The following is a 26,726-nucleotide window of genomic DNA, read 5'->3' on the forward strand; positions in this document are numbered from 1 at the left end:
GAAAAGTCAACAATTTCATCTTGCCCCTCTAGTAGCCACCATAGACCAACCACAAACCTTCCAACACGTTGTGGTATAAAGAGGAGAGAATCGGTCTATGGTCAAACACATGCACGATAAACAATGGATGAAGTTGACGCAATCAATTCCAGCATGTGGCACTGCCAATCTGCTCTGCTTGGTCCCAGCATCATGGGTGCCATTTTCATAGACGTGAATAAAATATGAGGCGCTAAAAGGCGACGGTTATTTTATTGCTTTGATGACCTATGAATCATAAAACTGTGGACACAATAGCGGCGCTGCGTTTGGGCTGTCTCAAAGTGGAGTTTCTCACACCTGTGTTTGGTTATGGTAGACAGTAGATGTTAGCTGGCTAAAGGTGGACATGTCATGGTAGACACTAGATGGTAGCTGGTTATGTTATGGTAGACGGTAGATGGTAGCTGGCTAAAGGTGGACATGTCATGGTAGACAGTAGATGGTAGCTGGCTAAAGGTGGACATGTCATGGTAGACAGTAGATGGTAGCTGGCTAAAGGTGGACATGTCTAAAACTGGTAAATGTCGACTGCATAGTGTGAGCCTACAAGAAAAGTTATATCGCTAGCACCACAGTGTTATGACGCTAGCACCACAGTGTTATGACGCTAGCACCACAGTGTTATGACGCTAGCACCACAGTGTTATGACGCTAGCACCAGTGCTATGACGCTAGCACCACAGTGTTATGACGCTAGCACCACAGTGTTATGACGCTAGCACCACAGTGTTATGACGCTAGCACCACAGTGTTATGACGCTAGCACCAGTGCTATGACGCTAGCACCACAGCGTTATGATACTAGCACCACCCACAATGTTATGACGCTAGCACCACAGTGTTATGATACTAGCACTACAGTGTTATGACGCTAGCACCACAGATTTATGATACTAGCACCACAGTGTTATGACGCTAGCACCAGTGCTATGACGCTAGCACTACAGTGTTATGACGCTAGCACCACAGTGTTATGACGCTAGCACCACAGTGTTATGACGCTAGCACCAGTGCTATGACGCTAGCACCACAGCGTTATGATACTAGCACCACCCACAATGTTATGACGCTAGCACCACAGTGTTATGACGCTAGCACCACAGTGTTATGACGCTAGCACCAGTGCTATGACGCTAGCACCACAGCGTTATGATACTAGCACCACCCACAATGTTATGACGCTAGCACCACAGTGTTATGATACTAGCACTACAGTGTTATGACGCTAGCACCACAGATTTATGATACTAGCACCACAGTGTTATGACGCTAGCACCAGTGCTATGACGCTAGCACCACAGTGTTATGACGCTAGCACCACAGTGTTATGACGCTAGCACCAGTGCTATGACGCTAGCACCACAGCGTTATGATACTAGCACCACCCACAATGTTATGACGCTAGCACCACAGTGTTATGACGCTAGCACCACAGTGTTATGACGCTAGCACCACAGTGTTATGACGCTAGCACCACAGATTTATGATACTAGCACCACAGTGTTATGACGCTAGCACCAGTGCTATGACGCTAGCACCACAGCGTTATGATACTAGCACCACCCACAGTGTTTTGACGCTAGCACCACAGTGTTTTGACGCTAGCACCACAGTGTTATGACGCTAACACCACAGTGTTTTGACGCTAGCACCACAGTGTTATGACTAGCCCCTCCCCCACACAGTAACGATGATCACGAGGTTAACAATATTTACACATTCCTTGAGTTTCTCCTCAATCGTCCTCTGGAAACTGCATCCACTAGATATATAGTAAACATTTGAAGAAATGCCCCGTCTATTTGATCAATATAAAGACACGAATCTAGACAATGATATTTTTATTATAATGTTGTATTGGCAGCGTTATGACTTTTCAATTCTGTTTTCTGGCCGTTAGTAAATGTCGCCCCACTCGTTTCAAGAGCAGATCACGTCACAACATTGCCACATAAAACTTCAGAAGCAGCAGTTAACCTTTGAACCTGCCATGTGCACAGGGTGTTTCTACATGTCAAAGGTCAGCCCATCAGCTTGTTGGAGGTCCCATCACACCAGATGAGTTAGTACCCACTTGCTGTTAAACTTTCACAGCCAAAATGGTGTTAGTACCCACTTGCTGTTAAACTTTCACAGCCAAAATGGTGTTAGTACCCACTTGCTGTTAAACTTTCACAGCCAAAATGGTGTTAGTACCCACTTGCTGTTAAACTTTCACAGCCAAAATGGTGTTAGTACCCACTTGCTGTTAAACTTTCACAGCCAAAATGGTGATGGAAAACTCGACACATTTTTTTTACTTTTTGGGCATTGATTGAGAATTAGAAGAAAAACTAAAGAAAAGTAAGGATGGAGAAAAAAAATCTTTAAGTAAGAATAAAAAATAAATAGGAAATTCTAGGAGCCTTGAATCTTTTTTATTCGTGTAAAATCTTAACGAAGTCACGATTGGATTGAGTGTGTTAAAGATACTTTTCCCCCAGAGGCGTAGCGACCCTTCCCGGCGCCCGGGGACAAACTTTCAATTTGGCGCCCCCTCGGGAGCAAATTTTCGATTTGCACCCCCCCCCCCTCGAACTTTTCATTTGCACCCCCCCCTCAAATTTTCGATTTGCACCCCCCCTTCAAACTTTCAATTTGGCGCCCCCCCCCTAAGGTCGGCGCCCGGGGACATATGTCGTCCCCCCCCCCCCCTCGCTACGCTACTGTTTTCCCCTCTTTAAAATGGGTAATTTAAATAGAAATGTGATTAGATATTTCTAAAGGAAATGTTTGAATACGCTTTCAATGAAAGACAATCACACCTCTGTCTGTCTTCACTACAGATTGTCTCCAGGAGACCAGGGACTGGCAGAAGACATTTTGATTCAAACTTTTAAAATGTATCACTAGAACTACTTGAGGCCAGCAACGGGAAACATAGCTGACCTGGGACAGATCAGTGGGTAGATACAACGCTAAACAAAACCAACGAGAGAACTGGGGGTGGGGACATGGGGAGGGGGGTGGGGGGGGGGGGGGAAACATCTGATGGTATCAGTCACCCCTACAGCCGCTGACCACGAGACAGACACTGATGACACGTTCAATCATAAAAAATGCTTGTTCAATCTACAATCTTGTACAATCAATCATCTATGAGTTTGTTGCTCCTATCAGATCAAGGAAGGATGATTGAATATACATCGAGTAATCTGATTGGTTTAGAAAACCAAATTATGTCTAGAGGGCCAAGGGCGGACTACTCGGGGTGTTTAGTTTGATGAGGGATATAAACATTTGTATCAGGATAGCAGTCATAGGCCAAGTAAACCTTTGTATCAGAATAGCAGTCATAGGCCAAGTAAACATTCGTCATTTGATATATCGGTGTGTGGTGTGTGTTTGTGGTCATGTGATATATCTGGTGTGGTGTGTGGCTGTGTTCATGTGATATATCTGGTGTGGTGTGTGGTTGTGGTCATGTGATATATCTGGTGTGGTGTGTGGTTGTGGTCAAGTGATATTGGTGTGTGGCTGTGGTCATGTGATATATCTGGTGTGGTGTGTGTTTGTGGTCAAGTGATATATCTGGTGTGGTGTGTGGCTGTGGTCATGTGATATATCTGGTGTGGTATGTGGCTGTGGTCATGTGATATATCTGGTGTGGTGTGTGTTTGTGTTCATGTGATATATCTGGTGTGGTGTGTGGTTGTGTTCATGTGATATATCTGGTGTGGTGTGTGGTTGTGTTCATGTGATATATCTGGTGTGGTGTGTGGTTGTGTTCATGTGATATATCTGGTGTGGTGTGTGGTTGTGTTCATGTGATATATCTGGTGTGGTGTGTGGTTGTGTTCATGTGATATATCTGGTGTGGTGTGTGGTTGTGTTCATGTGATATATCTGGTGTGGTGTGTGGTTGTGTTCATGTGATATATCTGGTGTGGTGTGTGGTTGTGTTCATGTGATATATCTGGTGTGGCTGTGTTCATGTGATATATCTGGAGTGGTGTGTGTTTGTGTTCATGTGATATATCTGGTGTGGTGTGTGGTTGTGTTCATGTGATATATCTGGTGTGGTGTGTGGTTGTGTTCATGTGATATATCTGGTGTGGTGTGTGGCTGTATTCAAGTGATACAACTGGTTTTGGCAACATCACATTTGCATCAGATCTCGTGTTATTTAGCACGAGAGTTCGTCCCACACATAGACACGGACGTGCAACAGGTGATACGGGTCTGTTACACGCTGGAACTCTGGATGTGTCGTGGTCATCTCTGGAACTCTGGATGTGTGGTGGTCATCTCTGGAACTCTGGATGTGTGGTGGTCATCTCTGGAACTCTGGATGTGTGGTGGTCATCTCTGGAACTCTGGATGTGTGGTGGTCATCTCTGGAACTCTGGATGTGTGGTGGTCATCTCTGGAACTCTGGATGTGTGGTGGTCATCTCTGGAACTCTGGATGTGTGGTGGTCATCTCTGGAACTCTGGATGTGTGGTGGTCATCTCTGGAACTCTGGATGTGTGGTGGTCATCTCTGGAACTCTGGATGTGTGGTGGTCATCTCTGGAACTCTGGATGTGTGGTGGTCATCTCTGGAACTCTAGATGTGTGGTGGTCATCTCTGGAACTCTAGATGTGTGGTGGTCATCTCTGGAACTCTGGATGTGTGGTGGTCATCTCTGGAACTCCGAGAGATAGGGGACCACAGGCTGGGACACACGGGCCATTAGCTAGGACATACGGCCCACTAGCTAGGACAACGGGCCACTAGCTAGGACAGAAATAACGGGCCACTAGCTAGGACAGAAATAACGGCCCACTAGCTAGGACAGAAATAACGGGCCACTAGCTAGGACAGAAATAACGGGCCACTAGCTAGGACAGAAATAACGGGCCACTAGCTAGGACAGAAATAACGGCCCACTAGCTAGGACAACGGGCCACTAGCTAGGACAGCGGGCCACTAGCTAGGACAGAAATAACGGGCCACTAGCTAGGACAGAAATAACGGGCCACTAGCTAGGACAGAAATAACGGCCCACTAGCTAGGACAACGGGCCACTAGCTAGGACAGCGGGCCACTAGCTAGGACAGAAATAACGGGTCACTAGCTAGGACAGAGATAACGGGCCACTAGCTAGGACATAAATAACGGGCCACTAGCTAGGACATAAATAACGGGCCACTAGGTAGGACTGAAATAACGGGCCACTAGCTAGGATGGGCCACTAGCTGGACAGAAATAACGGCCCACTAGCTAGGACAACGGGCCACTAGCTAGGACAACGGGCCACTAGCTAGGACGGAAATAACGGGCCACTAGCTAGGACAACGGGCCACTAGCTAGGACAACGGGCCACTAGCTAGGACAGAAATAACGGGCCACTGGCTAGGACAGAAATAACGGGCCGCTAGCTAGAACAGCGGGCCACTAGCTAGGACAGAAATAACGGGTCACTAGCTAGGACAACGGGCCACTAGCTAGGACAACGGGCCACTAGCTAGGACAGAAATAACGGGCCACTGGCTAGGACAGAAATAACGGGCCACTAGCTAGAACAGCGGGCCACTAGCTAGGACAGAAATAACGGGTCACTAGCTAGGACAACGGGCCACTAGCTAGGACAACGGGCCACTAGCTAGGACAGAAACAACGGGCCACTGGCTAGGACGGAAATAACGGGCCACTAGCTAGGACAACGGGCCACTAGCTGGGACAGAAATAACGGGCCACTAGCTAGGACAGAAATAACGGGTCACTAGCTAGGATATGCGTGATTGACGTTGAAGACGTGTCATTTGAGTGGGTTTCGTGTGGATGTTGGTGTGTGTGTGTTAAATCATAGCCTCAAGTTAACATATTATTATGAACTAGACGTTTGGTGTTAGCAGTCGTCTTCTCTATCGCCGTCCGTCATGAACTAGACGTGTGGTGTTAGCAGTCGTCTTCTCTATCGCCGTCCGCCATGAACTAGACGTGTGGTGTTAGCAGTCGTCTTCTCTATCACCGTCCGTCAACATGGAAAAGCTGATTTATTCCACTACCAACAAGAAATCAAATCGTGGCTTAATTAATTGCTTTAACCTTACGTTAATTGTTAACGTAAAGACAGTGAATCCATTTACAGAAGAAAGTGTAACAATTGTTTGCTATGTTAGATGCGCTAATTCTCTGGTCAAAGTTTCAAATGCAACAAAAACAGAACCATTTACATAATGGCAGTTCAATAAATGTAGCAGTAAAACAAACAAACAATTTTTTTTCCAATAAAACTGCATCAATTATGTCAATAAAACAAGGCCTCATCACAAATGCCACATTTATTCCTGCTATCATTTTATTGCTTTCTTCTGTATTGTAGAAGTTAAAGATTGTAGGACTTTAGCCAAGTCAAACAAAGTAGGAATTTAGTCCAATTTAAACATTGTAGGGATCAAGCTAGAAAGTTAAACATTGAAGGCGTATAATTTAGTTAAACTTTGTAGGACTCTAGCTAAGTAAGACAAATAAATAATTTAAAAAATTTTACTAGCTATTGAACATGCAAACGTTAAGGACAGTTACAACTGGTTTAGAACCGAGTTTCGCCAAACCACCTTCTCGGCTGCTCACGCCAATCTTTACCTGCTTAAGCTAATCTTTACCTACTCACATTAATCTTTACATGCTCACGCTAATCTTTACCTGCTCACTCTAATCTTTACATACTGGTGGTAATCCACGCTAATCTTTACCTGCTTAAGCTAATCTTTACCTACTCACATTAATCTTTACATGCTCACGCTAATCTTTACCTGCTCACGCTAATCTTTACCTGCTCACGGTGACTGGAACAGTGTGATCTAGCACCATTATTAGGCCTAATAAATAACATTAGTAATAAGTCACATTACTAATAACCCTAATCTGCAAATACTGACCCGGTCGGTGCACCATACTTTCTCCCTAAACTCGCTCCCAGCTCGACAGTCCGGTGTCTAGTGAAGCAAGTGTGTCCTGTAACTTCTCTCATAACGCTGGCCAGTTTGGTCTCAAATCTTACGCTCACATTACAAAGCTGGCTAACAATTGGTGAACTTTCCAAGTCTGTCATGTGAACATGGGATGAAGCCTGGATCTTTTAGACACACGTTTTCATGGTAAGTTTTAATGATTTTAATTACGTGTCCTATACATTGTTCAACCAGAATACGAGAATTTGTTCGACGCACGGGAATTTATTTATGTCAAATAAATCCAAAAATGTATAACCTTTTGATGTTCATTTAATTAAACGATCTTAACACGTTTATTAGCAATCGAGTTTTTAATTTATTTTTTAAAATACAGCTGTAGTCTCATAGAAACAACAAATAAACACGGCGTTCTTTCATTTCGTTTATCTTTATGTAAGTTTTAAATAACGCAGACGAAATAATGAAACATTGCGAACCTTGACTTGAATGTCTTTTGATCTGTATCTTCTCACACACACACAGGCGCTCCATACACACACAAACACACACACACACACATACACAGACGCTACACACACAAACACAGGCGCTCCATACACACATACACACACAAACACACACACACATATATACACAGACGCTCCACACACAAACACAGACGCTTCTCACACACACACACAAATACAGACTCTACACACACACAAATTTAGACGCTACACTCACACAAACACAGACGCTACACACCCACAAACACAGACGCTACACACACATACACACACACAAACACAGACGCTACACACAAACACAGACGCTACACACAAAAACACAGACGCTACACACATACACAGACACTACACACATACACATACGCTACACACACAAACACATGCACCACACATACACACAGCCATACAACGATAAACGTTCTGACGTCAAATATTTTTTGTTTCTTTCAGCTACTTTAACCACCATTCAATGCATACGGTAAAAGTTGAGCTTGAATGACCACATAAACTTAGAATGCTAACAGTACTCGACAAATTTCAAAGATTCGGGTAAACAACTGAAGAGAGTAGCCACACTTGCCAGACATTTATTTGTGAGGACGTTGAAGCCACGTGCTACTGGACAACTCGCTACAACTATGTGAGCACTTTGTTTGACGGCGCTGGACAACTGCTCACCACGATGGGTGTAACTGGTGTCATGTACTCACCATCAACCTGAACTATGTCCCCCACAGCAGCAAGCCATGGGTCCATGTGTAGGATTATTCTAATACGTCTGTTGCTCTTTCTGGGGATCTTTCTCAATGTCTTCATGGACTCTGTTGGTTTAAGTGAGGTCGGGGGTAAGTGTTTTCTTCTCATGGATTTAACTAGACAGGTTTTGTTTTCATCCATGTTTTTCTCTAATCTGTTGTTTCATGTCAAGTCGGAGGTAAGTTCGTGTTTGGTAGATGTTTCTATACATGTTTGATTTCAAACACTTTTACAATAGACCAAGATTTTATAGCTATAAGAAACTAGACTATAGTTATCAAACTTTTTAACTGCTGTGTGCAGTTTGTTTCTTGCATATCTTTGGGTTTGTTTGTTTTTTATGGGGGGGGGGGGGGGGGGAGGGAATGGAGGGGGTTGCATGCCATTATATTTCAGGCACGTTTTTAACTACTTGGTAGCTTAAAGCTGTAACGAAATGTCTACAGCAATCTTTTTACCCAATTCTTATTACAACTGATATTTGGGGATATAATAAAATTATATTTCTAATTACTAGTTTAATCAAGTGCCTATTTCATCTATGGAGATGAAATAAGTATTGAAATAAGTATTTGTTTCTAGATTCTAAGTCTATGACTTGTTCATAGACATCAATAAAACAAATATAAAAACTTTATAGTAATTAGTTTTTAAATGCACTCAACATTAAAAATAAAAACTTTCTTTAATCAAGGCATTCATCGCTCAATAGATCTTTGACATCTTTTAGCGACGAAAACTTTTATTAATGGGAGCGCTCTTGTTTTTTTTTAAATTAATTTTCAGTGTAATAAAGGGTAATTATTATAATTTTTTTTTTTTTTTTGTCATTCTTACGACACCCCCAACTTCTAAAAACATTTGCTTTAAGACCCGATCAGTAACTTCCTATCTCTGAAAGACAATTCTCTGCCCCTTCGTAGTCTACGGTAGGCTGACTGATGAAGCAATCACTTATGTATATCTTGTTCTATGGCATTTTATTAATTTAGTACGCTTTTAATTGCATTTTAATGACGAATTAGACTAGAAAACAGATTTTCTTGCATTGTCATTGAAACGAATGTATCTGAAAAGTTAAATCGCTGCATCAAAAGTGGGTTAAAACTTAACTACAAGATTTGTCACGAACAAACACACATTAAAAAATATACAGACATTTTGAACTAAATAAAAGATTATAATTTTTAAAAATCATAAAAAACGTTTTAATAACAAGCTTTTATGTAATAATGCCCTAAAAAGTAGAAAATAAATTATACACTACTATTTACATAACTATAAAGAAAAGCGTGGGTCTCTTCCTAAATATTAGACACTACTATTTAAATTACTATAAAGAAAAGCGTGGGTCACTTTAGTTTCTATTGGATACCTTTACTAATATTTAGGAAGAGACCAGAGGCGTAGCGACCCTACCCGGCGCCCGGTGACAAACTTTCAATTTTGCGCCCCTCTCGGGAGCAAATTTTCAATTTGCACCCCCACCCCAATCAAACTTTCAATTTGCACCCCCCTTCAAACTATTTATAATGCAAAAATTTAGCTAAAATGACATTTTAATCTGTTTATACAACCCATTTTGGCGCCCCCTAAGATCGGCGCCCGGGGACATATGTACCCCCCTGCCCCCCCCCCCCCCCCCCTCATCGCTACGCCTCTGGAAGAGACCCACGCTTTTCATTATAGTAATTTAAATAGTAGTGTCTAATAAAACTGCCTACTAATTCGGTCCAAATTTTAATTAATTCATAAAAAATTAATTAGGCATCCAATTAAGTCAAATTTAATATCACAATTCATTGTCTTCGTGTCTTGAGCCACGTACAAATTACGATCCCTATATGTCAGTTAGAAGTGTCCGAATTTTCGCTCCGGCGTTTCGATCTAGACTGACGACTGACGAAGACAGAGAAAGTGAGTTAAATAAAAGCTTGTAAAAATTAAAAGGTAAAGTAAAGTTGTTAGACTACTAGCTTGTCTAGAGACATCAATAAAGTATATAGACTACTAGCTTGTAAATAGACACCAATAAAGTTGGTAGACTACTGGCTTGTCTATAGACATCAATAAAGTTGGTAGACTACTAGCTTGTATATAGACACCAATAAAGTTGGTAGACTACTGGCTTGTCTATAGACATCAATAAAATTGTTAGACTACTAGCTTGTCTATAGACATCAATAAAGTTGGTTTTCTAGAAACTAAGTTTAAATATTTGAATCTAACACTAAAAAGTAGATGTCTAACATGCTCCCAACTGAAGAAGAATGGGCAAACAAATAACGAGGTTACAATACGTAACTGCATTCGTCTTTGTTAACAGGGTGAGATGGAGGGGGTGGGGGTCACCAGAATAAGATTGTAGGATTGATTCTAAGATTGTAGGATTGATTCTAAGATTGTAGGATTGATTCCGACCAAGTTAAAACATAAAAAAACACACATTGTTCACATTCTCACTTTATTTGCTATCAATTGCGTGATGCGTGAAACGGTAAATGAGAGCTTCTTCGTTGTTTATTCAAAACAAGCTAAGTAAATCAGTTTGTTGTGCAATTCGATATTAGAGAAAAGCTAAAGATGTTTTTAAAACTTTTCTTTACTGTCAGTCAGTCTGTCAGTCAGTCAGTCAGTCAGTCAGTCAGTCAGTCAGTCAGTCAGTCAGTCAGTCTGTCAGTCTGTCAGTCTGTCAGTCTGTCAGTCTGTCTGTCTGTCAGTCTGTCAGTCTGTCAGTCTGTCAGTCTGTCTGTCTGTCAGCCTGTCGGTCTGTCAGTCTGTCAGTCTTACATCTTACTTGTGTTGTTGGAATCGTATGTGTCATAAAATATTCAAATCAGCAGCAGATCAGTGTTATAATCTGCTTCAATCCTCACTTAACTACATGAATTATGTATCACTGGTGTTGTGATGATTATAGGGAGGGGGGGGGGGGGGTTGCATCAAATTTCTACTTTTAAAAGAATGATTTTAATGTAGAAAACTTACTTGATGTACTAGATTGTGTGGGCCTCTGGAAAATGGTTTTGGTTGTGATATAGATGACGTCATCTTCAAAATACACGCATCGAAGTCTTTAAATGTCGAAACAAACTAAACATACAGTGTTGACACGTTTAAGATGGGCATTTTCAGTCTGAGCTAATACGTTAGAGGACTTATATATATATATATATATATGAAAGAGATAATGGTACCCTTAAGTACCCCATGGGATAGCAGTTGGCCTAACGACGCCACTGATTACAACGACCACATTTTGCCACATCTCAAACTAAAGTGTTGTCGCTTCACCCATCTGTCACCCATCAGTCGTGTGATGTCAGACACCGTGCGGCGTCAAAACGGCCCCATCAATACGACCCCGACAAATCGGCCCCGACATAAGAGCCCCGTCAAATCGACTTCGTCAAAAGGGCCAGCGACATATGGACCCCGTCATATAAGCTGCCGACAAATAGGCTCCCGTCATATAGGCTCCCGACAGAAGGGCTCCAGTCAATAAGGCTCCCCACATTTAGTTTTTCGACAAAACGGCCCCCGTCATTACGACTCCCGATACATAGGCTCCCGTCATTTTTGGCTCACGACAAATAGGCTCTTGTCAATTTGACTCCCGACAAAAGGACCACCGACAATACGGTTTTTGTAGAGACTAAGTTTCCCAGCAAAACGGTCTCATTGAATATGACACCTGCCAGTGGGACCTCTCCATCAATATTCTTTAGAGTTAGCATATCCAACACTCTTTAGTAATACAACGTATGCATCTCTTGTTCGGCAGGCCTTATTTTTATAATAGCTTATCTATTATAAGAAATAGTATGTTTTAATTTAAGGGTAATCTATCTATGACATCCATGAGTGAGTCGATTATAGGCTGTTCCAACTCAGTGTGTGGAGAGAGGGGTTCACGCTGTACCTTCCTACCTGCAGTATGCTTGTAGTTATAAAAAAAAATGTTATCCTGTAAACATAATTTATATCATACATTTACACTTCAGTGCTCACTTTTAAGCAACAGATCTTTTCTGTTGTAAATTAAACGTTATCACAATTTTAGAATTGGTGGACTTTAGCTGTTAAGGACTCGATTTGTTTGTGAATTGATGTTGGTTCATGAAAAACAATTTCATGCAGGCATTAAAAAGAGATTATAGTGGTAGTGGATGTAGGAAAAAATGGTTACTTTTATGCCAATAGTGGTAATACGATTCATTTGTCTGGAGCCAATATGTTGGGAGTCATTTTGTCGGAAGCCAATAAATCGGGAGCCCTTTTGTCGGTAGCCAATATGTCGTGAGTCTATTTGCCAATATGTCGGGAGCCGCTTTGTCGGGAGCCATTATGTCCTAAGCCTATTTGTCGGGAACCAATATGTCGGGAGTTCATTTTTCGGGATCCTAAATGTCGGGAGCCCATTTGTCTGGAGCCTATTTGTCGCACGTCATTAAGACGGGAGCCAATAAGTCAGGGCCCTTATGACGTCGGGGGTCGATTTGACGGGATCATATTAACGGGGCCGTTTTGACGGGGCCGATCTGTCGCGGGCCGTTTTGACGGGGCCGATTTGTCCCGGGCCGTTTTGGAGGTGCACCGTCAGACACAGCAGAGCGATGGCTGCATGAACTCTTGCACAACTTCACATCTGCCATGACAATCGTGCTGGAACCTGCTACGTTAGACACTACAATCAACTCTGTCAGACAAAATAACATTTTCGAATCTTTGTTTTGGCTCATTGGTCTGACCTCAAGAGATGTCAGCTAAATGACATGACATCAAGCACTGAGATCATGTACATCGTTTGGTTGCTGTCCATTTGTCTATCACAGTCTTCATCGTTTGGTTGCTGTCCATTTGTCTAACATTTGGTTTCTGACGTTGAGATATAAACCTAATGGTAATGTAGTGATGTGAGAAGTGTTGCACTGAGCATTTTGATACATTTTACATGTCAACGATAATACTTAGATCATATTAGGGGCTGTGTAATGCTAATGTTTAGATCATATTAGGTGCTGTTTAATGCTAATGTTTAGATCATATTAGGGGCTGTGTAATGCTAATGTTTAGATCGGATTAGGGGCTGTGTAATGCTAATGTTTAGATCATATTAGGGGCTGTGTAATGCTAATGTTTAGATCATATTAGGGGCTGTGTAATGCTAATGTTTAGATCGGATTAGGGGCTGTGTAATGCTAATGTTTAGATCATATTAGGGGCTGTGTAATGCTAATGTTTAGATCATATTAGGGGCTGTGTAATGCTAATGTTTAGATCATACTAGGGGCTGTGTAATGCTAATGATTAGATCATATTAGGGGCTGTGTAATGCTAATGTTTAGATCATATTAGGGGCTGTGTAATGCTAATGTTTAGATCGGATTAGGGGCTGTGTAATGCTAATGTTTAGATCATATTAGGGGCTGTGTAATGCTAATGTTTAGATCATATTAGGGGCTGTGTAATGCTAATGTTTAGATCATATTAGGGGCTGTGTAACGCTAATGTTTAGATCAGATTAGGGGCTGTGTAATGCTAATGTTTAGATAATATTAGGGGCTGTGTAATGCTAATGTTTAGATCATATTAGGGGCTGTGTAATGCTAATGTTTAGATCATACTAGGGGCTGTGTAATGCTAATGATTAGATCATATTAGGGGCTGTGTAATGCTAATGTTTAGATCATATTAGAGGCTGTGTAATGCTAATGTTTAGATCATATTAGGGGCTGTGTAATGCTAATGTTTAGATCATATTAGGGGCTGTGTAATGCTAATGTTTAGATCATACTAGGGGCTGTGTAATGCTAATGATTAGATCATATTAGGGGCTGTGTAATGCTAATGTTTAGATCATATTAGGGGCTGTGTAATGCTAATGTTTAGATCGGATTAGGGGCTGTGTAATGCTAATGTTTAGATCATATTAGGGGCTGTGTAATGCTAATGTTTAGATCAGATTAGGGGCTGTGTAATGCTAATGTTTAGATCATATTAGGGGCTATGTAACGCTAATGTTTAGATCAGATTAGGGGCTGTGTAATGCTAATGTTTAGATAATATTAGGGGCTGTGTAATGCTAATGTTTAGATCATATTAGGGGCTGTGTAATGCTAATGTTTAGATCATACTAGGGGCTGTGTAATGCTAATGATTAGATCATATTAGGGGCTGTGTAATGCTAATGTTTAGATCATATTAGAGGCTGTGTAATGCTAATGTTTAGATCATATTAGGGGCTGTGTAATGCTAATGTTTAGATCGGATTAGGGGCTGTGTAATGCTAATGTTTAGATCATATTAGGGGCTATGTAATGCTAATGTTTAGATCATACTAGGGGCTGTTTAATGCTAATGTTTAGATCATATTAGGGGCTGTGTAATGCTAATGTTTAGATAATATTAGGGGCTGTGTAACGCTAATGTTTAGATCAGATTAGGGGCTGTGTAATGCTAATGTTTAGATCATATTAGAGGCTGTGTAATGCTAATGTTTAGATCATATTAGGGGCTGTGTAATGCTAATGTTTAGATCATATTAGGGGCTGTGTAATGCTAATGTTTAGATCATACTAGGGGCTGTGTAATGCTAATGATTAGATCATATTAGGGGCTGTGTAATGCTAATGTTTAGATCATATTATGGGCTGTGTAATGCTAATGTTTAGATCGGATTAGGGGCTGTGTAATGCTAATGTTTAGATCATATTAGGGGCTGTGTAATGCTAATGTTTAGATCAGATTAGGGGCTGTGTAATGCTAATGTTTAGATCATATTAGGGGCTATGTAACGCTAATGTTTAGATCAGATTAGGGGCTGTGTAATGCTAATGTTTAGATAATATTAGGGGCTGTGTAATGCTAATGTTTAGATCATATTAGGGGCTGTGTAATGCTAATGTTTAGATCATACTAGGGGCTGTGTAATGCTAATGATTAGATCATATTAGGGGCTGTGTAATGCTAATGTTTAGATCATATTAGAGGCTGTGTAATGCTAATGTTTAGATCATATTAGGGGCTGTGTAATGCTAATGTTTAGATCGGATTAGGGGCTGTGTAATGCTAATGTTTAGATCATATTAGGGGCTATGTAATGCTAATGTTTAGATCATACTAGGGGCTGTTTAATGCTAATGTTTAGATCATATTAGGGGCTGTGTAATGCTAATGTTTAGATAATATTAGGGGCTGTGTAACGCTAATGTTTAGATCAGATTAGGGGCTGTGTAATGCTAATGTTTAGATCATATTAGGGGCTGTGTAATGCTAATGTTTAGATCATATTAGGGGCTGTGTAATGCTAATGTTTAGATCGGATAAGGGCTGTGTAATGCTAATATTTGGATCGGATTAGGGGCTGTGTAATGCTAATGTTTAGATCATATTAGGGGCTGTGTAATGCTAATGTTTAGATCATATTAGGGGCTGTGTAATGCTAATGTTTAGATCATATTAGGGGCTGTGTAACGCAAATGTTTAGATCAGATTAGGGGCTGTGTAATGCTAATGTTTAGATAATATTAGGGGCTGTGTAACGCTAATGTTTAGATCAGATTAGGGGCTGTGTAATGCTAATTAGATCATATTAGGGGCTGTGTAATGCTAATGTTTAGATCATATTAGGGGCTGTGTAATGCTAATGTTTAGATCATATTAGGCGCTGTGTAATACTAATGTTTAGATAATATTAGGGGCTGTGTAACGCTAATGTTTAGATCAGATTAGGGGCTGTGTAATTCTTATGTTTAGATCATATTAGGGGCTGTGTAATGCTAATGTTTAGATCATATTAGGGGCTGTGTAACGCTAATGTTTAGATCAGATTAGGGGCTGTGTAATGCTAATGTTTAGATAATATTAGGGGCTGTGTAACGCTAATGTTTAGATCAGATTAGGGGCTGTGTAATGCTAATTAGATCATATTAGGGGCTGTGTAATGCTAATGTTTAGATCATATTAGGGGCTGTGTAATGCTAATGTTTAGATCGGATAAGGGCTGTGTAATGCTAATGTTTAGATCATATTAGGGGCTGTGTAATGCTAATGTTTAGATCATATTAGGGGCTGTGTAATGCTAATGTTTAGATAATATTAGGGGCTGTGTAATGCTAATGTTTAGATCATATTAGGGGCTGTGTAATATCAGCCTGTACATCAGATTGTGCCCTCAAAAGAAGCCCCGTGTCACAGAATGTCAGCTTGAAAGAGAGAGACATTATCTCGTCACTCTTTCATCTTGCTACAGGAAATATTACAACACAAAAAATATTTTTCACGATTTTTCCTCTTCGTTTCTCTTAACTTGTAATAAATATAAAAAAAAAACTGCTATCTTTTATCTGCCACAATAGCGCTGTCGTATTGTTTTAAGAATAAAACCATTTTAAAAATGTTTAAAAAAGAAAATTATCATACACGAAACATATCATACAAATACTTCCACTGGAGTTGTCGAATTTGAAGACAAATTTTGACAGTTTTATTTTCGATTTTATTTTTTTAAATATATGCTGCTAATATTTTCATGATTTTTTGTGACGGTATGTTACTAGTTCTTTATAAAGGTATGTTTTTCCTTTTTTGTGTGCTTGAACCAGTATTATTTCACTTCCTACATGTGCCTGTTCTATATCCATCACGCAGGTGACCTATCATGTTATTTATCAAACACCAATGGAGCTTTATAAGATAAAATGTTTGCATTGGTACATACGTTATCAAACGTATAAAAAAATTCTACCAGCAAACACGAACAGTTATGTGGAAACATGTTCAAAGAGTCAAGAAAGAATGATGTTTTTCATACAACTTTAACATACAAATAGTGTTCTATAACCTAACCACCACAAGTGTTCTATAACCTAACCACCACAAGTGTTCTATAACCTAACCACCACAAGTGTTCTATAACCTAACCACCACACGTGTTCTATAACCTAACCACCACAAGTGTTCTATAACCTAACCACCACAAGTGTTCTATAACCTAACCACCACAAGTGTTCTATAACCTAACCACCACAAGTGTTCTATAACCTAACCACCACAAGTGTTCTATAACCTAACCACCACAAGTGTTCTATAACCTAACCACCACACGTGTTCTATAACCTAACCACCACACGTGTTCTATAACCTAACCACCACAAGTGTTCTATAACCTAACCACCACAAGTGTTCTATAACCTAACCACCACAAGTGTTCTATAACCTAACCACCACAAGTGTTCTATAACCTAACCACCACAAGTGTTCTATAACCTAACCACCACAAGTGTTCTATAACCTAACCACCACAAGTGTTCTATAACCTAACCACCACAAGTGTTCTATAACCTAACCACCACAAGTGTTCTATAACCTAACCACCACAAGTGTTCTATAACCTAACCACCATAAGTGTTCTATAACCTAACCACCACAAGTGTTCTATAACCTAACCACCACAAGTGTTCTATAACCTAACCACCACAAGTGTTCTATAACCTAACCACCACAAGTGTTCTATTACCTAACCACCATAAGTGTTCTATAACCTAACCACCACAAGTGTTCTATAACCTAACCAACACAAGTGTTCTAGCTAGCTACCATAAGTATACGACTGTGGTGTTGTTAATGAAGTGGTCGTGTCCCTTAGAATGAGATGTTTATGTGTGTGTAGCTGTATGTTTCTCTGATATTTATGTTGGTTTGGTAATGCAATATTTATGTTTTTGTGATGTTTATTTGTATGATGAAGCTGTAATATTTATGTTTTTGTGACGTTTATGCGAGTGTCATTGTGTGTTTGTGATGGTTTTTGTGAGACTAATGGTTATGTCGTTTTTATAATGTTCAAGTTGTTGTGATGTTCTTAAAAAATAATTGTCCTATTGAAACAGTTGTTTTCCCATCAAGTTTCTTATATCACTGGCCCACTGAATAGAGACAAGCATACGCTTCAGGTCTACCAAACTATAAATGTTTGCGAACACTCCAGTAAAGTTCTCTCGATCTTTCCGTCAAATGCCAGCCAGCCAAGCACTAGTCGGCCACTGGCATGGTCTGTTGATTTATTCTATTTGCTCCCGTTCTCTCCACTAGTCCTGTCTGCGAAAGGTTTTTTTTATAAGCTAGAACTTGAACTGTTCACTTGGTATTCTTGTCATGGTACCCGAATTTTGGGTTTAACTTTAGGCTTGGTATTCTTGTCATGGTACCTGAATGTTGGGTTAAACTTTAGACTTGGTATTCTTGTCATGGTACCCGAATGTTGGGTTAAACTTTAGGCTTGGTATTCTTGTTATGGTACCCAAACTTGAGTACCGTTAAAGCTAGGTTGATGAAATTTCATACATACGTATTATTTAAAATGTGTACTTCTATATCAACTTTTCAGCGACTTCCGGTAAACGGAAATGGAACTTATTCTACTTTCAATTTTTCAAAAGCCTATAGCTTTTCACATCTAAGCAAAAGATCTAATTTTTTGCCTTCTGCCAATTTTTGAGTTATTTCCATTGACCACAAGTAGTAAGTTACGCTATTTCCGATTCCTCATGTAAATTTATAAAGTACTAATAATATTCCGCACTATTAAGCACTTTTTATTTGGCGTTTACTTGGTGCGCAGTTCTTTTTTTCTACGAGATTCTACTCTATTTTAAAAAGTTTAAGTAATTTAAATGGATTAAAAATCATGTCCATATCCCGTGTTGCGAACCTCCGTAGTGTTATATAAGAATATTCGAGATTGTTTAGGGGAGATCACTCCCGGTTTATTTCGACCCAGGGAGGTGTAAAACGTCAAGGTTTTTTGAAAATCTCCGAGATTTGTGAAAATCTCGCTTTCGAATTTTTGCACAATTACAATACTTCCTTTATACTTCATATACGAGAAAGTAAAAATGTGATCAAACCCTGCGATTATTCAACTCTTACAAACAAAGCTGTTAGAGGTGTCTGATCAATTGTCATAGCTTTAACTGTTTCAAGTTTATACATGTTTACCCGTCTAGAGTTCGAATCCGGGTTCAAGTCAGTAGACCGTCCCTGAGTCCACCTAACTTACGTTAGGGAAAGTAATTAGTAAAGGCGGCTGGGCATAGTGCTGAACACACTATCTCTTCATATGCCGAGGTCACAGAAATAAGTGAACTCTACTTCACTTGCCCGATAGACCGTCAGGTTTGAAAGGGAAACTTTACTTACATATGCTTATAAAAATAATTATATATATATATATATATATATATATATATATATATATATATATATATATATATATATATATATATATATATATATATATATAATTTATTTATTTATTTATTCATATATTCATAGAAAATACAAATGGTCCTCTTCACAACATTCTCTTTTTATGCGCCACATTATATCGGACATTCCCGTTTTATTTATAGAAAATACCTCAGTTCCTAAAATGAAAACTAGGCCAAACTCCCACAATGTAAGTAGGACGTCACGCTAACTATTTATAGTAACTCCACGTTGGAGACGTACCGTTGGAAATGGCTAGCTGTTTAAGCGATCATCACTAGACGCCAGATCAGATCTTTAGTCTAACGTTTGGTATAAATATGAGGACTTTCTAGCCTCATGCTATACAGCAGCTATCAACAAGAGGAGGTCGCACCAAACACAGCGTCAGTCGGATTATCAAAAATTAGATTTCGTCAACTCAACTCGATACAATGGGACTTCTGCTGGCCAAACTTGCTCAAGTGTTGGAGAGTTTCCAGATGGGTGGTCAACCCGCCCGTGTGCTTATGTTAGGGTTGGATGCGGCAGGAAAGACAACCATTTTATACAAGGTAACTCGCGTTTGTATCGTCGGTAGGAAATACGGGGTGTGTGGAGGGGGGGGGGGGGAGACTTATTTGGGTCTGGTGTGTAGAGCGGTGAGATTTTAAAAAATGTAATATTTAAAAAAAAAAATTAATTTCATCTTTATAAATTGTAAATTGAAAAATAATAAGACAACTTTTAAATAAATAATTATCAATCAATACATTATAAATAATTAATAAAAATAGATAATAAATACATGAATAATTAATTTAAAAAGTAATGAATTTATAAATGAATCTATGCAATATCTGCACACCACCTGTGTTTGTTTCAGGTGAAGTTGAATGAAAACGTGTGCACGATCCCAACCATTGGATTTAACGTTGAGACGGTCACACCTGTCAAAGGTGTCAGTTTCACGGTCTGGGATGTTGGCGGTCAGGAGAAGATTCGAGCACTGTGGAGGCACTACTACACCAATACACAGGTAAACTTACTACACCAATACACAGGTAAACTTACTACACCAATACACAGGTAAAATTATTACACCAATACACAGGTAAACTTACTACACCAATACACAGGTAAACTTACTACACCAATACACAGGTAAAATTACTACACCAATACACAGGTAAACTTACTACACCAATACACAGGTAAACTTATTACACCAATACACAGGTAAACTTACATGGACCACCATGCCTGTTCTATTACACCAATACACGAATAATATTACATCACATAATACTAATACACAGGTTATATTACACGATTATGAAGGAACTATTACACATCCTATAAAAATCACAACTATTTCAATCACCAAACAGTTCAGTGTTTACAAGTTTTAGAATTGATTTTAAAAAAAATATATGTCCAAAAAAGAAAATTAAAAATATATATATTCAAAATTTTTATCAATTTTTAATCATGAATTAACCACCATGTTCCCCACTCACCACTATGTTCTCCCACTCACCACTATGTTCCCCCACTCACCACCATGTTCCCCCACTCACCACTATGTTCCCCACTCACCACCATGTTCCCCACTCACCACCATGTTCCCCACTCAACAGGGCCTGCTGTTTATCGTGGACAGCTCTGACGTGGCCCGGATGGCCGAGGCCAGTAAGGAGCTGTTTGACATCATCGAGTCCCCCGAGATGGCCCGCGTGCCGGTGGTCGTGGTGGCCAACAAACAAGACATGCCCGGCGCCCTGGCCACGACCGAGGTCGCTGACAGACTCAAGCTAAAGAATGTTCGCGACAGGAAGTGGTACGTGCAAGGCGCATGCGCAATAAACGGAGAGGGAATCTACGAGGCAATGCAAGAACTGGCTAAACTAGTGAAGGAGTTCAACGCCCACTAAAGCTTCATCCAAACGTATTTATATCATCGCTCAAGTGTTAAAAGAAACAACTAATCTGCTATTTATTTAAACCTTAATCTTGTGGATCTACCGGTGTCAATAAGTTGTGTGAATGTATTTCACTCACTCATCTCCATCCTATCCCAGCAAAGCTTCTCCTCTGCCCTTCTATTTTAGTTGTTAATAAATGGCCAGCCGCTCGTAGAAAAACTGGAATCTTTTTATCATCTCATCTCAGAACTTCCATTCATTAATAGATGAGAATGTAAGAACGCGATATTACAGAAATGTTTCAAGAGGAGGAACTGCGGATGACAAGTTTGAGCTGGCATTTATCAGTTGATTTCAAAGCTTTTATTTCAAGTTTCATCAGTTTAATGTCAGGGTGATGTCATGCTTGGTCAATGCTCAACGGTAAGACATAATGCATCATTCCAGAGTTTGAAAGCCTTGCCTGACAGTTCCATTACAGAGATCCCTGCTTGACGGAGGTTTGTAAACAGGGACACGGGATGTGGGGTCGGGTCTAATGTGGCTACAGGACATTAGTGGTAGCACGATGCGGCTACATCAGAGCATGTATAGGCTACAGATTATGTCATTTTGTTACCATTTTAAACACATACACATGCGACACTGTACTTGAATGTTATTTGACATATCGTATGTTATCTTCCTATTTAATTCAGTCAATTCAGACTTTGTTGATCTAAGCACATATGTGCATTGTTTTTTAAATGTATAAATTCTATTTTTACTTCAATGTGTGTTTTAATTTGTTCACGCAAATTGTGATAATTCAATTCGTACTTAACAGCGTACACTTGTAAACATATGTATTCTTTGTACATACTTTTAAAAATGTTTTTCAGTGATATTAAATTATGAACATATACTTTGGTGTTCAATTGTTTCAAATTGTACCAAAATCTTGAGACTTGATACCAAAACACAATACACATAAACTAGAAGCATGAGGTCTCCAGACATACAGGCCGTAGTATCTCACTAGACTAGCGGATGCAAAGAACAACAGCTGTCTATGCGTATCATTTTCCTTGAACTAACAACCATCTAAACTTCCAAAAAATACTTGTCCGTCTGCGCATACAGAAATGGAGGGAATCTTCAACCAAAGTCTGCTTGCCTTGTTGATCCTAAAGATATGGGTTACATTTTATTGGAATCTTAGTGGCGTCACTGAGTCGGCTATCTTGGGGCGTCACCCCTCCGCCAATGATGTACTAAACCTATGATATGGTGTGACCCCCCATCCCCACCCTCGTTGATGTTACCTCGTGTTTTATGATGTATGCAACCTTTACTATATGACGCTACTCGGTACATGGTATTATAATCTTGTCTAGCCAGGTCTAGTTCCTATAGAACGTTTAACGCCCCCAGTGTCTTTATAGTTGTGTTACATGAGCCACTGAATGTATGTAGTTACCTACCGTCTGTATACACCATTACTGTTTAAAACTACCGTGTCTAACATTGCTGCCCTGATTTATCTCTATGTTTAGCATGCTATCAGAGCATAAATCAGACAGCACAGCCCAGAGAAAATCGGATTGAGGTAAGACCTCACACTAGACCTAACTGGCGGATTGAGGTAAGACCTCACACTAGACCTAACTGGCACGTGAAACTCTACTCAGCTTGGCTGGCGTTCGAACCTCAGCGTCATCAACTGTCTCAGTAGCACAGACTTTCGTCATCAACTGTCTCAGTAGCACAGACTTTCGTCATCAACTGTATCAGTAGCACAGACTTTCGTCATCAACTGTCTCAGTAGCACAGACTTTCGTCATCAACTGTTTCAGTAGCACAGACTTTCTTTATCAACTGTCTCAGTAGCACAGACTTTCGTTATCAACTGTCTCAGTAGCACAGACTTTCGTTATCAACTTTCTCAGTAGCACAGACTTTCGTCATCAACTGTCTCAGTAGCACAGACTTTCGTCATCAACTGTCTCAGTAGCACAGACTTTCGTCATCAACTGTCTCAGTAGCACAGACTTTCGTTATCAGCTGTCTCAGTAGCACAGACTTTCGTCATCATCTGTCTTAGTAGCACAGACTTTCTTTATCAATTGTGTCAGTAGCACAGACTTTCGTCATCAACTGTCTCAGACTTTCGTCATCAACTGTCTCAGTAGCACAGACTTTCTTTATCAATTGTGTCAGTAGCACAGACTTTCGTCATCAACTGTCTCAGTAGCACAGACTTTCGTCATCACCTGTCTCAGACTTTCGTCATCATCTGTCTCAGTAGCACAGACTTTCGTCATCATCTGTCTCAGTAGCACAGACCTTCGTCATCATCTGTCTCAGTAGCACAGACTTTCGTCATCATCTGTCTCAGTAGCACAGACTTTCGTCATCATCTGTCTCAGTAGCACAGACTTTCGTCATCAACTGTCTCAGTAGCACAGACTTTCGTTATTATCTGTCTCAGTAGCACAGACTTTCGTTATCATCTGTCTCAGTAGCACAGACTTTCGTCATCAACTGTCTCAGTAACACAGACTTTCGTCATCAACTGTCTCAGTAGCACAGACTTTCGTTATCATCTGTCTCAGTAGCACAGACTTTCGTCATCAACTGTCTCAGTAGCACAGACTTTCGTCATCAACTGTCTCAGTAGGACGAACTATCAATTGTGTCAGTAGGACGAACTATCAATTGTGTCAGTAGGACGAACTTCTGCTATGCTAATTAAAGAGGTCCTTATTATTCTCTCCCATTTGAAAACACTGCCACCACCTAAACTGATCAACTGAATAAAACGGCACCATTCCCAGCATGCCGGGCTTCCAATATTTTCTTGCCTCCATTACTTGATTAGAGTAGTTTCCCTTGCTGTCTCCGCCATTGTTCAAACACCTAGCAACCGCCGTCAACTTCCCGTGACAGAAATCCCACAATGACAACACCAAAATTCTAGTCTATCTAGTCCAACAGGAAATTACAAATTGTTTTGGTGGGAAATGTTCTCATCAAACGCATGAGGATTTTACACAGATTATTATCTAGAAACTTGTGTGAAATAAAATAGATCTTTTAATCTCACAATGGAAATGTTGGCCACAAATAGATTCTAGATCTATTTTGAATCTAAGTAACACAAATTTACACTGCGTGTGTGGTATAGTTGAATGTATGCTACATTGTGCTGTATGACTTAAGCTAAATGTATGCTATATTGTGCTTTATCACAACATGTATGCTATATCGAGTTCTGTATGCTATATTGTGCTTTATCACAACATGCTATATAAAGCTCTCAGAAACATCTAAATACTTGACGATTCTCCGGTCATTATGTCATTATGTTTGCTCCGAGATTCTTTAATGAAATAAGCACGACATTTATGTTAATTAGGTAATTAGAGAGTTGTCTATTTTTTTCCATTGTGTCCATTAGACAAGGTTTGTTATTTACAATTGATGGAGTGGCTCTTCTCTTAGCTGGGCGGGAGACATAGCTCAGCAATAATGGCCTCAGTTCTCAACATCGCTTGAAACTTTTAGGCGGGCTAATCATTCATGTTTTATACTTTCTCGGCCACATGATTTTTTTCTGTTCATACTGCTAGTGATTAGCTTTAACGAGAATTGATTGGCTTGCTGATTTATAAACATCCCATGTATTGGGCTTGACCATTCCAAGTTAAAGTTTACTCATACTGCAGTGTGGGGTCTGTGACTATATTGGTTGTGTCTTGTCTCTCAATCCAAATGTGGGATTTTAAGTTGGACCTATGTTGTGCAGTGGATTAGCAGTGTGTATATATATATATATATATATATATATATATATATATATATATATATATATATATATATATATATATATATATGCATTGGTTCCAATAAAAACTCTGAAGTCTAGAAGTTCTTGAAAGCATTTTTTACCGGTGTCGAAAATAAAGTCAACGGTCATGTGACCAGCTGAAATACAAGGTTCTCTCATCAGCTAAATGTTGGTTGGCTAACTTGTAGTCATGTGACCAGCTGAAATATAAGGTTCTCTCATCAGCTAAATGTTGGTTGGCTAACTTGTAGTCATGTGACCAGCTGATATACAAGGTTCTCTCATCAGCTAAATGTTGGTTGGCTAACTTGTAGTCATGTGACCAGCTGAAATACAAGGTTCTCTCATCAGCTAAATGTTGGTTGGCTAACTTGTAGTCATGTGACCAGCTGAAATACAAGGTTCTCTCATCAGCTAAATGTTGGTTGTCTAACTTGTAGCCGTGTGACCAGCTGAAATACAAGGTTCTCTCATCAGCTAAATGTTGGTTGCCTAACTTGTAGTCATGTGACCAGCTGAAATACAAGGTTCTCTCATCAGCTAAATGTTGGTTGGCTAACTTGTAGTCATGTGACCAGCTGAAATACAAGGTTCTCTCATCAGCTAAATGTTGGTTGGCTAACTTGTAGCCGTGTGACCAGCTGAAATACAAGGTTCTCTCATCAGCTAAATGTTGGTTGCCTAACTTGTAGTCATGTGACCAGCTGAAATACAAGGTTCTCTCATCAGCTAAATGTTGGTTGGCTAACTTGTAGTCATGTGACCAGCTGAAATACAAGGTTCTCTCACCAGCTAAATGTTGGTTGTCTAACTTGTAGTCATGTGACCAGCTGAAATACAAGGTTCTCTCACCAGCTAAATGTTGGTTGTCTAACTTGTAGCCGTGTGACCAGCTGAAATACAAGGTTCTCTCATCAGCTAAATGTTGGTTGGCTTGTAGTCATGTGACCACTGATCCCAGTCCTACTCTGGCTATCAATCTTAGCCCTGGTCTACAGACTACGTGCACCATTGAATCTAATGTAAGAACCGGCTCGGTGGGGAGGTATCATATCACCCATACATTTACAGCTGCTATTGATTTCTTCGGCCATGAGATATCGTCAGCCAGACGTACTCATCTTATGGCCGGTGGGGTCGGGGAGGGGAGGGGAGGGGGAGCTGGTTATTAGTTCTATTAGAAATATTCTTCTTCGCCGGCACGGCTGTCCTAATTAAATCCTACCTTAACTTTCAATAAGGTGAATCAAACGGAGAAGGGGAAGGGAGAAGAGGGGGGGGGGTGAGAAAGTGTGGGGGTGGGTGTGAGCTCTAGAGGATTTAGTATTGTGTTGCTAGAGAGATGGATAAATCTCTTCTTCCATGGTTCAGGTGTGTGTGTGTGTAGAGAGATGGAGAAAGCTGTGTGTGTGTCTATATCCATGTGAGAGTGGTGAGAAATTGGAGAAGGGAGACAACACTTTATTCCTGTAAT

At 40.1% G+C, this 26,726-nt stretch overlaps 2 protein-coding genes across 3 annotated transcripts in view; both read left to right on the plus strand.

The window, feature by feature from the left end:
- Positions 1-7,037: 7,037 nt before the first annotated feature.
- The window catches only part of LOC131929458 (uncharacterized), an 85,178-nt gene continuing 65,489 nt past the window's right edge, over positions 7,038-26,726 (plus strand). For both annotated transcript variants that reach the window (XM_059285685.1, XM_059285686.1), the window contains exons 1-2: positions 7,038-7,169; positions 7,943-8,337. In XM_059285685.1, coding sequence (XP_059141668.1) covers positions 8,217-8,337 — 121 coding nt within the window. In that variant the 5' untranslated portion in view covers positions 7,038-7,169; positions 7,943-8,216. The remainder of the gene's footprint in view (positions 7,170-7,942; positions 8,338-26,726) is intronic.
- On the plus strand, positions 19,766-22,246 carry LOC131929459 (uncharacterized). The gene is made up of 3 exons (XM_059285687.1): positions 19,766-20,073; positions 20,385-20,537; positions 21,139-22,246. The coding sequence occupies exons 1-3, from the start codon at positions 19,954-19,956 to the stop codon at positions 21,430-21,432; spliced, it is 567 nt and encodes a 188-aa protein (XP_059141670.1). The 5' UTR covers positions 19,766-19,953; the 3' UTR covers positions 21,433-22,246.

Source organism: Physella acuta, unplaced genomic scaffold (genome assembly GCF_028476545.2).
Source record: "Physella acuta isolate Inbredline_101_S28 unplaced genomic scaffold, ASM2847654v3 ptg001631l, whole genome shotgun sequence".
Lineage (NCBI taxonomy): Eukaryota > Metazoa > Mollusca > Gastropoda > Physidae > Physella > Physella acuta.

Coding starts and splice junctions, on each gene's coding strand:
- LOC131929459 (XM_059285687.1), top strand. CDS start 19,954: ATGGGACTTCTGCTGGCCAAACTTGCTCAAGTGTTGGAGAGTTTCCAG. Junction 20,074..20,384: donor AGACAACCATTTTATACAAG/GTAACTCGCGTT, acceptor TGTTTGTTTCAG/GTGAAGTTGAATGAAAACGT. Junction 20,538..21,138: donor ACTACTACACCAATACACAG/GTAAACTTACTA, acceptor CCCACTCAACAG/GGCCTGCTGTTTATCGTGGA.